The sequence below is a fragment of the Haliotis cracherodii genome, unplaced genomic scaffold (genome assembly GCF_022045235.1).
Source record: "Haliotis cracherodii isolate W230 unplaced genomic scaffold, xgHalCrac1.p SCAF_7, whole genome shotgun sequence".
NCBI lineage: Eukaryota > Metazoa > Mollusca > Gastropoda > Lepetellida > Haliotidae > Haliotis > Haliotis cracherodii.
This window is the reverse complement of record NW_027266330.1, coordinates 31952643-31966168: the sequence shown is the minus strand read 5'-3', so window position 1 is coordinate 31966168 and position 13526 is coordinate 31952643. Positions and strand designations below refer to the sequence as shown.

The window sequence follows — 13526 nt, the reverse complement described above, 5'->3', positions numbered from 1 at the left end:
TTAACAGATTGAGGGGGAAGAAACATAAATGTTTTTAATATAAACTCAAAGGCTAAGAAAAAATAGGAAATGTTTCTTGCGTATTGACACGTCACGTCACTATAGATCCTGCTTGTCAGTCATTTTTGTTATAAAAAAAAACCCAATATTTTTCAAATTTCCCAAGTAATGTGAAACATACTCTGTTATCAACACGCTTGACAGCTGACATTTATTAAAGAGCCAAGTTCAATGTGCTCAGTTGTGTCTTGGTGAGAAAAATAAGTTATCCCTGTGTCATGGGTATTCAGACGCTTAAGAAACATTCATAGTTTTCTCGCTAAGCAAATGAATAAACGTAAAACATCTTACTCACTTATAAAAGACAACTTTCTCTTTAAAAAAAGCCATCATCAGAGTATTTACATTGTCTGTATGCCGCTACACCCCCTGTTACAGCAGAGTAATCTGCTGTATGATGTCCAAAAACCCATGAAAATACAATATCATCATCCCGCATCACTTTTGTTTAAATAAAACTTATATACAAAGACAAACCTCCCTCCTCACTTTTTAAAAAAGAATATGCGGGAGAAACAATTAATAATAATAAAAAAGTTAAGCCTAATTCAAATTTCTAAAAATGGGGACTGCAGATCCAAAAAGCAAGCAAATTGAAAACAAATCTTAGAGAAAACTTTCCCGTCTTCTTTACAACATACATCTGATCTAATTGAAGACAAAGAAAGGTATTCTTGGTTCTTAGGCTTTGATGCATGAACATTAATCACACCTGTGTGCCAGGCTGTCACTTCATCTAAAAACATATACCGTATTCGCAATACTAAGCACCTTGCGCCAATAAGCCCTGAGCAACTTCCAGACCAATCTGTGTAAGCAATCAAAGAAAGCTCCCAATACACTGCCTGAAAATTTACATTCATATTTTCTTGTGCATATTACAGATCTTTTAAAGTTAACACAGCAGTAGAACAGGAATGTAACTGCCTAGTAGTGAGTGAGTGAGTTTGGTTTTACGCTGCTTTTAGCAATATTCCAGCAATATCATGGCGGGGGACACCAGAAATGGGCTTCACACATTGTACCCATGTCGGGATTCGAAACTGCCTAGTAACTATTATTGAAAATGTTTCAGTTCCAGAAATAGTTTAAACTCATATTGTTCTCTATTGCTAGATCTCCAAGAACAAATTTAACTTGATAATCATTTTTATTAAACGCCCCCCTTCGTCAATTTGCGTGTACTTATTATGGCGAATACAGTACTTCAAAACTATCCCAGGATTGACCATTTCATCCCACAATACTGATTTTAATCTAAGTGCCTCAGAACCAATTATATATAATTTTTGCGAAAATATATGTTTGCTAAAAAAAAAAGACAAAATCTTATCATACACACTTTACCTAAGAACCCACTTATTGTAAACAAATTACAGTATTACAAAACAAGAGGGCGTAAAGAAGACACCGAGAAGACAACAGGTAGGACAGGTCACATGACAGGATGGAAGAAATACCTTTATCAAGTTTGACAACCAATCAGAACTGTCGTCGGAATTCTCTGAATCGTCCGAGTCACTCTGATTTGTGGGGATAAATTGTATGCTTGTTTAAACTTATTGCTTCAATAGACGATGAATTCATTACAAGGCATGAGAACACAATAACAAGCACCTGTCGTAGATCTGCACTGTGTCCAGTGTACGGACGCATACACCGGTTGAGTTGCTACCTCCATGCATTAGTCCTATACATACATCTACAGCTACTGATGAGAATGCAGTTATGAACGGTGCAATGAATTAATGGATTAATATCAACCATGAAACACATTTAATGATATAACTGATGGATACGAACATATATATATACTACTCAAAAGAAGTTAAGGAACACCCGATTATTTCATGACCAAATCAAATCAAATCAAATCATAGTTAATTATGTCATGGTTCGTGAGTACTGCAGCATACAGTCTTCCAATTGTGAGTGTTCCTAAACTTGTTTTGAGTAGCATACATCACATCATACTTGACATACTAGTTCCCTGCACACTAAGAACTGAATTGTTGAGGTTTTGCAATAGACTTAGCTCCCTTATTGAACGACCCATAATGCAATTTTTGCCCCAAATAAGACATCATCTTTTGTCCGCAGCTAGTGTGTCTCTGCATCAGTGATGCACAGCATCCATATATACTCCTCAGAAAAAAAAAAGCAACAAAAATTATTTGACATACTCGTGTAGAGTGACATCAGTGCAGAGTAGCCATGTTTGGGTGTTCCTTGTCCATTTATTGCTGATACTTAATTACTTGTTGCAACTTGTGCTGATAAATACGTTATCTACAAAAAGATATTTGTTGCCAAGTGTTTTGTGAGGAAGATATACGCTTTGGAAACAGACTTAATATCCTTTCTATATTTAACTGATTTAATTGCCTAAATCACTCAAATATATTTATTTTAACTGATTGCCAATTTAGAAAACAGAAAAAAAATTACAATGTGAAAAGAATCAATCTCTATTAACCTCAGATCCAAATACTACCAGTCCTCTTAATGACAGGAGCTCAAGTTTTTCAGTAAAATATATTTTGACAAAGTGATCGTACTGGAGCTGGTGTAAAGTCTTAACATCCCAGGGAAGAATGAGCGATTTCGTAGGTTTACAGGTAAGCAAGGAGCAAAACTGAAATGGTATATTCTCATGATTAAGTCTCCCAATCCCAATGACCACATCTTACAAGTTCTAACAAAACTCAACATCCAATGTGTCTATAATGTCAATAATTGAAAAAGAAATGAGTGAGTGAGTGAGTGAGTGAGTATGGTTTTATGCCGCTTTTAGCAATATTCCAGCAATATCACGGCCGGGGACACCAGAAATGGGCTTCGCACATTGTACCCATGTCGGGAATCGAACCCGGGTCTTCGGCATCACGAGCGAACGCTTTAACCACTAGGCTACCCGACCGCCCCTTTGAAAAAGAAAATTAGAAAATGACTAAATCAGTAATCATATTTTTAATTTTATTTTGGACTGAGTGCTCGACAAAATTTCCAATCTGAAAGCCTCATGACTGAAAAGCTAAAATATTGTTGCCAATGTATCTTTAGATGAGACATTAAATATGTCAAGTATGATATCAGTTCATCTGTGTATTATTAAATGAAGTGATGATTATTGAATTAAGGTAAATGACCTTTCCCAGGTGAGACAATTACCTTGAGTTTGTTGACACTGTTCATGTCGACGGCCAGGGAGGTGTCACTCTCCATCTTCTGACACTGCAGGAAGAAGTTGTGCAGATGCTGGTCCTGGGGAGGAGAACAGAACAGCCATGGTTGTACCAGGGAGACAACATAACAGCCACATTCAAATGTCCATATTTTCACATGGAATTTTGAAGAGACAGGCCCAAAATGTGATAAAATTACTGAATACTTTTCTTCGTGGATATTAATTTACATGACATATTTCTTATCCTTGACTAGTGATTGTGTCGTACCTGAGTGTAGATGGTCGACATAAGTCGGATGCCAAGTTTGAAGAGAGATCTGCCTCCCTCCACCCACTTGATGTCTGGCCCTGAGCTCTGTAACACACATTCCACATCAACACCACCTGGTCGCAGATACTGCTCTTTTAACATCATTTTGCCTCCTGCCTCTTTGTATAAACCAGGAAATGAATTTGGTCTGGCCTCAGTATAAACATTTTGTATTTTATCAGCCCAAACATATTTATTTAATAAAACAAGAAGAAATTAAATGACGTTATCGATCTATCACTATTGATGGCAAAAACGCAGATACATTGAGAACACACTTGACATTAACAAATAACTTATTATATTCTTAGTATAGTATTTTCTATATTGTCACCAGATCATTTGAAATACAAAGTATTTATACAATCAGTCACCCAAACTGTAAAACACAAAAGAACATTATCAACAGAGGACAGAACAGAACAGAAGAACAGAACAGAAGAACAGAACAGAACAGAAGAACAGAACAGAACAGAAAAGAAGAACAGAACAGAAAAGAAGAACAGAAGAACAGAACAGAAGAACAGAACAGAACAGAAGAACAGAACAGAAGAACAGAACAGAAGAACAGAACAGAACAGAAGAACAGAACAGAATAGAAGAACAGAAGAACAGAACAGAACAGAAGAACAAAACAGAACAGAAGAACAGAACAGAAGAACAGAACAGAACAGAAGAACAGAACAGAAGAACAGAACAGAAGAACAGAACAGAAAAGAAGAACAGAACAGAAGAACAGAACAGAACAGAAGAACAGAACAGAATAGAAGAACAGAAGAACAGAACAGAACAGAAGAACAAAACAGAACAGAAGAACAGAACAGAAGAACAGAACAGAAGAACAGAACAGAACAGAACAGAACAGAACAGAAAAGAAGAACAGAACAGAAAAGAAGAACAGAAGAACAGAACAGAAGAACAGAACAGAACAGAAGAACAGAACAGAAGAACAGAACAGAACAGAAGAACAGAAGAACAGAATAGAAGAACAGAACAGAACAGAAGAACAAAACAGAACAGAAGAACAGAACAGAAGAACAGAACAGAACAGAACAGAACAGAAGAACAGAACAGAAGAACAGAACAGAACAGAACAGAACAGAAAAGAAGAACAGAACAGAAAAGAAGAACAGAAGAACAGAACAGAACAGAACAGAAGAACAGAACAGAACAGAAGAACAGAACAGAAGAACAGAACAGAAGAACAGAACAGAAAAGAAGAACAGAACAGAAGAACAGAACAGAACAGAAGAACAGAACAGAATAGAAGAACAGAAGAACAGAACAGAACAGAAGAACAAAACAGAACAGAAGAACAGAACAGAAGAACAGAACAGAACAGAAGAACAGAACAGAAGAACAGAACAGAACAGAACAGAAGAACAGAAGAACAGAACAGAATAGAAGAACAGAAGAACAGAACAGAACAGAAGAACAAAACAGAACAGAAGAACAGAACAGAAGAACAGAACAGAACAGAACAGAACAGAAGAACAGAACAGAACAGAACAGAACAGAACAGAAAAGAAGAACAGAACAGAAAAGAAGAACAGAAGAACAGAACAGAAGAACAGAACAGAACAGAAGAACAGAACAGAAGAACAGAACAGAACAGAAGAACAGAAGAACAGAATAGAAGAACAGAACAGAACAGAAGAACAAAACAGAACAGAAGAACAGAACAGAAGAACAGAACAGAACAGAACAGAACAGAAGAACAGAACAGAAGAACAGAACAGAACAGAACAGAACAGAAAAGAAGAACAGAACAGAAAAGAAGAACAGAAGAACAGAACAGAACAGAACAGAAGAACAGAACAGAACAGAAGAACAGAACAGAAGAACAGAACAGAAGAACAGAACAGAAAAGAAGAACAGAACAGAATAGAAGAACAGAAGAACAGAACAGAACAGAAGAACAAAACAGAACAGAAGAACAGAACAGAAGAACAGAACAGAACAGAACAGAAAAGAAGAACAGAACAGAATAGAAGAACAGAAGAACAGAACAGAACAGAAGAACAAAACAGAACAGAAGAACAGAACAGAAGAACAGAACAGAACAGAACAGAACAGAAAAGAAGAACAGAACAGAATAGAAGAACAGAAGAACAGAACAGAACAGAACAGAAGAACAGAACAGAACAGAAGAACAGAACAGAAAAGAAGAACAGAACAGAATAGAAGAACAGAACAGAATAGAAGAACAGAAGAACAGAACAGAAAAGAAGAACAGAACAGAACAGAATAGAAGAACAGAAGAACAGAACAGAACAGAACAGAAGAACAGAACAGAACAGAACAGAAATGTATTTCATGAAAAAGACTAGGGCTTCTGCCCCTTGTCTAGCAGATACAATAAAAAAATATATATTGACAATGGAGGTAGGACACGATTTCATATTTACTGTAAACAGGATTTGATATATTTAGAAATGTATAACAGTTGTGTTATACAGCTTGTTTGTAGCAGGCTAACTAGTTTTAATTCAGACGGCCTTTCCCAATAATATTTATGGATATATCAACACAAAGTGAATTATTACCCTTTGAAATTACCTGCAATGCTAAGGACAACTTTGTACCATTCAACATGCTACATGATTGAAATACTATCAACAACATATCAACACACGTTACACTTATTGCCTGTCTCTGTGTATCATTAAACTAAATAAAGATAAATTCTTGGTTCTCAGGCATCGCCCGCATCATCATCAAGTCTGCTGCACATTTCGTTTTTGTTTCCATTTTCAGAGAAAAAAAATCCTTACATTTTCCACATGTTGAATACATAACCCCGGCAGTAAAATGCTACAATACTTATAAACAATGCTTTCCAATATAGTGAGCAGTTACCTCCCTTTACCTCAGCTCTGCTTTACTGCACATCTGGTGTTATGGTCATACAGTATTCCAGTATTTTGCTCAATAAGTATTACATTTATGTAGGGGTGCCCTTTCCCAGGTTGTTTGTACACAACTGTTTATTTGGTTACATTTGTTTTAACAACCAAACAATTTACATAAACCCCGCCTGCGCACTATGTTTTCAAAAGCCATTGCTTGTGAAACAATTCTTTCATTTTTGTAAGCCTAACATGATTTTCAGCTGACATATCAATCTGGAATTCTGATCAAAGACAATGACAACACATATTCCTACATAGTACTGCAAATAAACACATGTTGTATTTATAGGATATCAAGTACCAAGGAGCAGATGTATATATGTAGGACTCCGTCATCTTAGATTGCACATTATACACTCCATGTCAGAGGTCCTTCCTGTCAAGATTCTTGTGTTTCGTCCTTGTTTCTCCTTTGGTACTTGGCTCTAAGGCACCATTCACTATGCATAGGGTCAAGGCTAATCTTTGGAGTTGGTTTAGGGATAAGAACTCAAAAAGGTCATCGTTACTCAGTATCTACATTTCCGGCCAAACACAACAGGAAATGACACAGACCAGCAATAGAAATTGGCGCTAGTCTTTTGGAGTGTAATTATCGCAAACTATTGCAATTGTTTGCTCTACAATAGTTATTTAAATATCAATAGTAAAATGAAAATGGCAATGGTATCGTCAATAGCTTGCATAACAATCGATAGTTTCAATTGTTGCAATCAGTCCTAAATAATACATTTATTATACAAATTTGAAACCTGCCTGGGTGGTTGGTTTGCAAGAATTACGACAACTTCAGAATAGAGTTACTTCCCTTTGGTTTGAGTAGTAATAGGGGGATACCATTGATTAACATAATTTTATCAAACCTAATTTTATCCTTGCCAAACTGCCCCATACTTAGGTATCATAAGAGCTAGAAGAAATCTGCCATTTTAAAGGGTTTTGCAATATGGTATCATTATAAGACTAGCGGACTATAAAAAGGTTTGTTTCTATGGCTGATATATCCAAGTCCTACATATATGACCATCACCAAGTTTGAAGCAGTGAGCTAATAATTCACAGTGTCTGTAATTAAGAGAAGTCCTGGGGTGAACGACTCATCTGAACACCTTACACAGCCCTCTCAATTTGTAACCTTTAAGTGAGTGAGTGAGTGAGTTGGGTTTAAGGCCACTTTTAACAGTATTCCAGTTATATCCCGGCGTGTCAGCTTAATGTGGGAGGAGAGCCCGAAGTGATGCAGGTCTCAGACGTTTACCACTGCGGTGAAACCCACGAGCACAGGTATGGTGCTGAAAACCTAGAAACATAATTGGGGCGAACCGGGATTCGAACCCACAATCATAGGATTCTGGCATGTCGAAGGGATGCAACTCTGCACAGCGAATCGCGGCGCCTTAGACGACTGGGCCACCCGTGCCCCCTTGAAACCTTTAACATCAGGTCAGGACCAGGACCCCTTTATCTCCAGACTTAATGTCAGACACTTTATTCATAAGATATATAAGCACTATTGCTACACCGAACCAGCTGGAAGCATGGCTACATAAAAGCAGGATCTAGGCCAACCAACCCGCCTCAAAGCTTGGCTTTGAAAGCAGAGGGAACTAGAACTCGACTTTCCTTACTTACCCCTCTGCCCAGCCCCAGAGACTCGCTGTTGAGGTAGCCTGGGGGTAGGTTCACAGCCACCTTGATCGTCCGCTCACCCACTGAGATCCTGAAACACAGCGACCAATAAGGTTAGGCGCAAAAAATACAAGAATGGGTTCTCAGGCAATGACTTCAAAAAAAATTTAGTGCGGGTGGGCGGTGGTTATTTATTGTTTTGCTTGTTCAAACTAGTATGTAACCAGATAAACAGTGTACCATCAACCTGGGAAAGGGCCTCCCTACATAAACAAGCATAAAAACTCCTATTGCCGCCATGACCATAACACAAGATGCATAGTAAAGCAGTGCACATGTAAAGGGAAGTAACTGCATGCTATATTGAATGGCATTGTTTTTTCTTAAAGAATTAAGCATTTTCTTTTCTTAAAAGGAAATAAAAACCAAACGTGTGGCAGACTTTCTGATGATGCGGGCGATGCCTGAGAACCAAGACTATTATGTTTTTAGCCTTACTATAAGGTACAGGGTGAGGTGACAGCAAGTTTGGTAGCACAGAGTGCACTTCCCTGTCTGCAGTCCTATGTACAGGATGTGGTACGGTGCTTATACAAGAAGGCACCTGCTTTGATGAGGTGAGGTGAGGTGAGGTGAAATTGGGTTTAACGTCGCATCCAAGATTATTGCACTTATATAGCGACGTGTGTGTGGGTTTCTGTTTGTACTAGTCCGGACTGATGCCAATTCATAGTGCTAGACCACTGAGATGCCATGCCGCAGTTTAACATGAATACCCCACTCAGACACATTATACTGACTCCGAGCTGACCAGTCCTGGTTTTACCCCCTTAATGCCGAGTGCCAGACAGGGTAACAACAAGTACCATCTTTTAGATCTTTAGGTATGATGCGGCTGGGGATCGAACCCCGGACCTACGGCTCTCCGGGCGGACGCTCTACCACTAGACCACGGAGGCAGTCCCTGCTATGATGAAACCAATGGACACAGTATGAAGTTGGGGGACCTGGGTTTGATGCCACTTTGAACAGTATTTCATTTTGGCAAAACACAAAACAGGATGGGTATGGTGCTGACAAACTTAGAAACATAATCAGGGTGAAGCAGAATTTGAACCCACACCTAAGCAAAACAGCTTTGCACAGCGAACTGCTAGGCAGAGTCGTACATTTTGCTAAGCTGTTGCTACATTTAGCTAGTCATACATGATGATCCAGCGATTGACATCATATAATAAATAACACATAAGACCATCAGGAAAGCATTTTCAGGGGCTGGAACTTGTCCAGGGTGGTGCGCCCCAGTACGGGCGATGGGGGTATGGGCGATGGCCAACTGGGCCACTCCTGTCCCCCTAGAGTGTAGTGGTGTGTCTGCTGCAGGCTTGCTAACCTGCCGTCTCCCAGCAAGGGCAACCAGGCAAAGCCAATGGGGAACTCGATGTTGTTCTTGGACTTGAGGGAGGAAGAGGATGTCTTGGGGCCAGTCTTGGAGGCCTCGCAGCTGACATGGTACAGCTTCAGCAGCAGATGGTGCTTTTCATGGAGCTGTGTCGGCAGTGCTATCTTCACCTGCAAGACAACAATGCTTGTACCATACTTTACTCTGTATTAACAAAGAGACATATCACGATATATTGTACAATTCTAAATTTCTAATTCAGAAGCAATCTGATAATAAGTATGACTGAAGTTCATAGATGGAACAAAACAAGATGCTGGTACAACATAATGTTTACTCATTCAAAAGATGTGCAGCCATCTTAAGGTCCAGGATGCTATCTTCTGGTCATCGAAGGCATTTGACAAGTATATAACATTAAACACATGATAAAATTTGAGATTTGAACCTACAATCACAGGTTTCTAGTATGCCTGAAACTCAGTGAATTGCAGCACCTTAGACGACTGTGCCACCTGAAGACTACAGACCAGTGTACTTACCTCCTCTGTGAATTCCGGCGTGGTGTTGTGATGGAGAACAGCTGTGGTGGCCTCAGTCGTGAACACCGACGTATGGGGGCGACCGTATATACACTGTTGTACAAACAGAAGCAAACACTGACAACAAGCTTTCAAACCACATCTGCTTTAGGGCGTCCAATAGAACTGACTTATTTGCTTTCACAGCGAAACCCTGTTCATCCAGACAGAAGTGTCTGGATAGATAGAAATCTATGGGAAAACATTTGGTCTTGTGTAACCTTGTGCAGAGTAGTCTCCCCTTCAGTACATTTTCCTACTCACTTTTATCATCTCACAATAGATCATATAATAAACTTGTTTGTTTGTTTGTTGTTTATCGCCACACTCAAACAATATTGCAGCTATATGACGGCGGTCTGTAAATAATCAAGTCTGGATCAGACACTCCAGTGATTGCTATCATGAGCATCTATCAACGCAAATGCATGCATCGAAGAAGTCAGCGACCCTGACCACCCAATCCCATCAATCATCTCTTACGACAAGAATAAGTTGCTGAAGACCAGCTCTAACCCGGATCTTCATGGGTCCGTATGATCCACAAACATTTAGGTAGGGTTAGAGAAGGCAAAGCTTTTACGCCCCTGAACATTACTATAAGGATCATTTTCTGTAGATTTTGATGATGTTATTAGGCTATTACCAGCTGAGTTTACTAGACCGAACAGAATTTCACTGAACCCAGGCTTCAGCTAATATCGACTGAAGATTAATGTTATTTTACTGAACACGATGATGCTCACCTTAAGTGGCACCGCTCCTTCGTCATCCGAGTCCCTCATCTCGATACAGCAGGCGATGTTCCGTGCCTGCAACCCAGCAACATTGTACTGAACTGTCAGATGGGCTGATAGGTTAACTATGTCTTCATAAAGTGAGTGAGTGAGTTGGGTTTTACACTGCCTTTAGCAATATTCCAGCTGTGTCATGCCTGGAGGCAGAATAGAACACATTGCTCCCTGCAAATGGTTTAACCACTTGACTAACCCACCACATCTTCACCATTAAGAAACAAGTGATATGTCCGAACTCTCTTCAAATGCGAGTTGTCACTTGGGTCATCTAAATCCCACAGGTAATCTCAGCCAGCATTGGGAGGAATCCATATTGGATTACTAGTTTCACTAGTTCACATGTCTACCACATTTCACTGTGCAATCCGATTGTAGTTGTGACCCTTACATACTGAAGACCAGATTGTTTACTTAATTTTAGCACCCCTCATGTTGTATGGACTAGAAACTAATTGATATGTCACTGTGCGCTTAGGAAATGTAAGAAATAATATCTCATTGAAAGGTCAGATCATCCATTAGATTATTTCTAATGAAACTTAATATCATAATATACTACACAGCTTTTGATAGGGAAAATCAGACATGTCACCCTATTTAAATACACACTTGACATATTATGAGAATATATTTTGTGCATCATGGAAACATAAGAAATATCCCTATCAAAAATGGAGTGGTATGTATGGTAATTCATACGGTCAATTCTGTACAGATTAAAATGTTTATTTATAACTGAAGCCACAGATTTACCATATCACAGCTTAATGTAGGAGGATGCAGTTGATGCAGGTCCAAGATGTTTCCTGCATTGAACCTACAAGAGTATGTCATAGGATCCTGGAATGCCTAAGGGCCACAACTCTGCCATGTGAATCAAGGGGCCTACCTTGGTGAATGTCTTCTGGCTGTCGTACTTGAGAGCAAGGGGGTAGACGTACAGATGGTTCAGGTAGTAGTCGTAGGATGTGTACAGGGGGGCCTTGTCCGGCACGAACTCCTGCACCTCTATAGCTGGCATCTGAGCCGGGGGGTTTGGGAAGGGGTGTACAGGCACTAGAGAGGGGGTCAGCACATCTGTGAAAGTCAACAGTGAGTGAGTGAGTGAGTTGTGTTAAACGCTGAACAGTATATACCTAGATTGGATAGAAATGGACACTATCCCTCAAGCCTGTCGTTTTGTCTAGTGTTCAAGATAACAGTGATTTCTTCAGGCTTTTCCGGAACTGGTCAGGCCCAATGGCCTTCACACATTGTGCCCAGGTCGAGCATCCAACTTAGGCCTCAGCGTGCTGAGCCAACACTTTGACCACTAGGCTACCCCTGTATAACTGCCACACCTGTTCATTTTTTACGCTGATACTATACTTGTGTTGGACAAATCGAGTGTGTGAGTAAGTGGGTTTTGTGCCACCTTGAACAGCATGTCAGCTTTATGTTGGAGGACAGCCCGCGGTGATGCAGGCGTAGCAGACCTAGCACATTGGAGATCGGATTATAATCAGATAGACCCATAATCACTGGACAGCACAGCGAGAAAGCCTTAGACGACCAAGAAGCCTGAGACGACCAAGAAGCCTTAGACGGCCAAGAAGCTTTAGACGACCAGGAAGGCTCAGACGACCAAGAAGCCTTAGATGACCAAGAAGCTTTAGACGACCAGGAAGGCTCAGACGACCAAGAAGCCTTAGACGACCAAGAAGCCTTAGACGACCAAGAAGCCTCAGACAACCAAGAAGCCTCAGACAACCAAGAAGCCTCAGACGACTGGGCAACCCTGTGTAGGACAAACACTTACTGTTGATGACTTGACTACAGGGCACATGTTCGAACCAGATCCTCAGCACGCCTGGGATACACTGCAGCTTGCTCTGTTTCTCTGGTCTACAAACACAACATTTGATTAGAAACAACAGGATAAACCAAACACTATTCTTTCTAATAATAATTGGGCGGAGAATATGTTTGTGAAATATGATAATAATCTTTACAACTTTATAGAACTTGCAACGGGAACAGAGTGTACAATATTCTTTCTGATAATAATTGGGTGGAGAATATGTTTGTGAAATAGAATAATAATCTTAACAACTTTATAGAACTTGCAATGGGAACAAAATGAACAATATTCTTTCTGATAATAATCGGGTGGCAATATGTTTGAGAAATACACCGGCAATAATAATGTTAATGGAAATTTACCATGTTTACAGTGATAAATGCCAAATCAGCATATTTTGGATCATTGTTTGAGTGAGTGAGGGGGGTTAAAGCCACAAGTAGCAATTATACAGCCGCATGAAAGCAGCTTGAAAATGATAGTCTTGGACAGGCAAACCAGAAGCTGGGACGAGTAACTTGGGGACACGGATGCGTGGGTACTGAGAAGGACCCAGGTACCCACAGAACTACCTGGACCCATGCTTGTATGTGATGTATTGTTTAATGACAAAAATTATCTAAAACTCCATGGTTACACTACAAGTCACTAATATTCACATTTCTTCTATGAATGACTTCTGACTTATGTATGTTTGAACAAAGATAAAGCTTCAGTCAACTTCAGGGCCCTCTTGCACAAAGCGATCTTAGCGCTAAGACTATCGTAAGCCTATGTTAAAGTATGGGAGTTACAATCATCTTAGCGC

The 13526-nt window shown here is 39.7% G+C and overlaps 1 protein-coding gene across 1 annotated transcript in view; it reads right to left on the bottom strand.

Annotated features, from left to right (window-relative positions):
* The window catches only part of LOC139447246 (dedicator of cytokinesis protein 9-like), a 188645-nt gene that overhangs the window by 91898 nt on the left and 83221 nt on the right, over positions 1–13526 (bottom strand). The window contains exons 14-22 of the mRNA XM_071228512.1: positions 12677–12762; positions 11768–11955; positions 10828–10893; positions 10043–10135; positions 9492–9670; positions 8084–8189; positions 3516–3602; positions 3232–3324; positions 1521–1583 (exon numbers count right to left, since the gene is read on the bottom strand). Of these exons, the coding sequence (XP_071084613.1) occupies positions 1521–1583; positions 3232–3324; positions 3516–3602; positions 8084–8189; positions 9492–9670; positions 10043–10135; positions 10828–10893; positions 11768–11955; positions 12677–12762 (961 nt within the window). The remainder of the gene's footprint in view (positions 1–1520; positions 1584–3231; positions 3325–3515; positions 3603–8083; positions 8190–9491; positions 9671–10042; positions 10136–10827; positions 10894–11767; positions 11956–12676; positions 12763–13526) is intronic.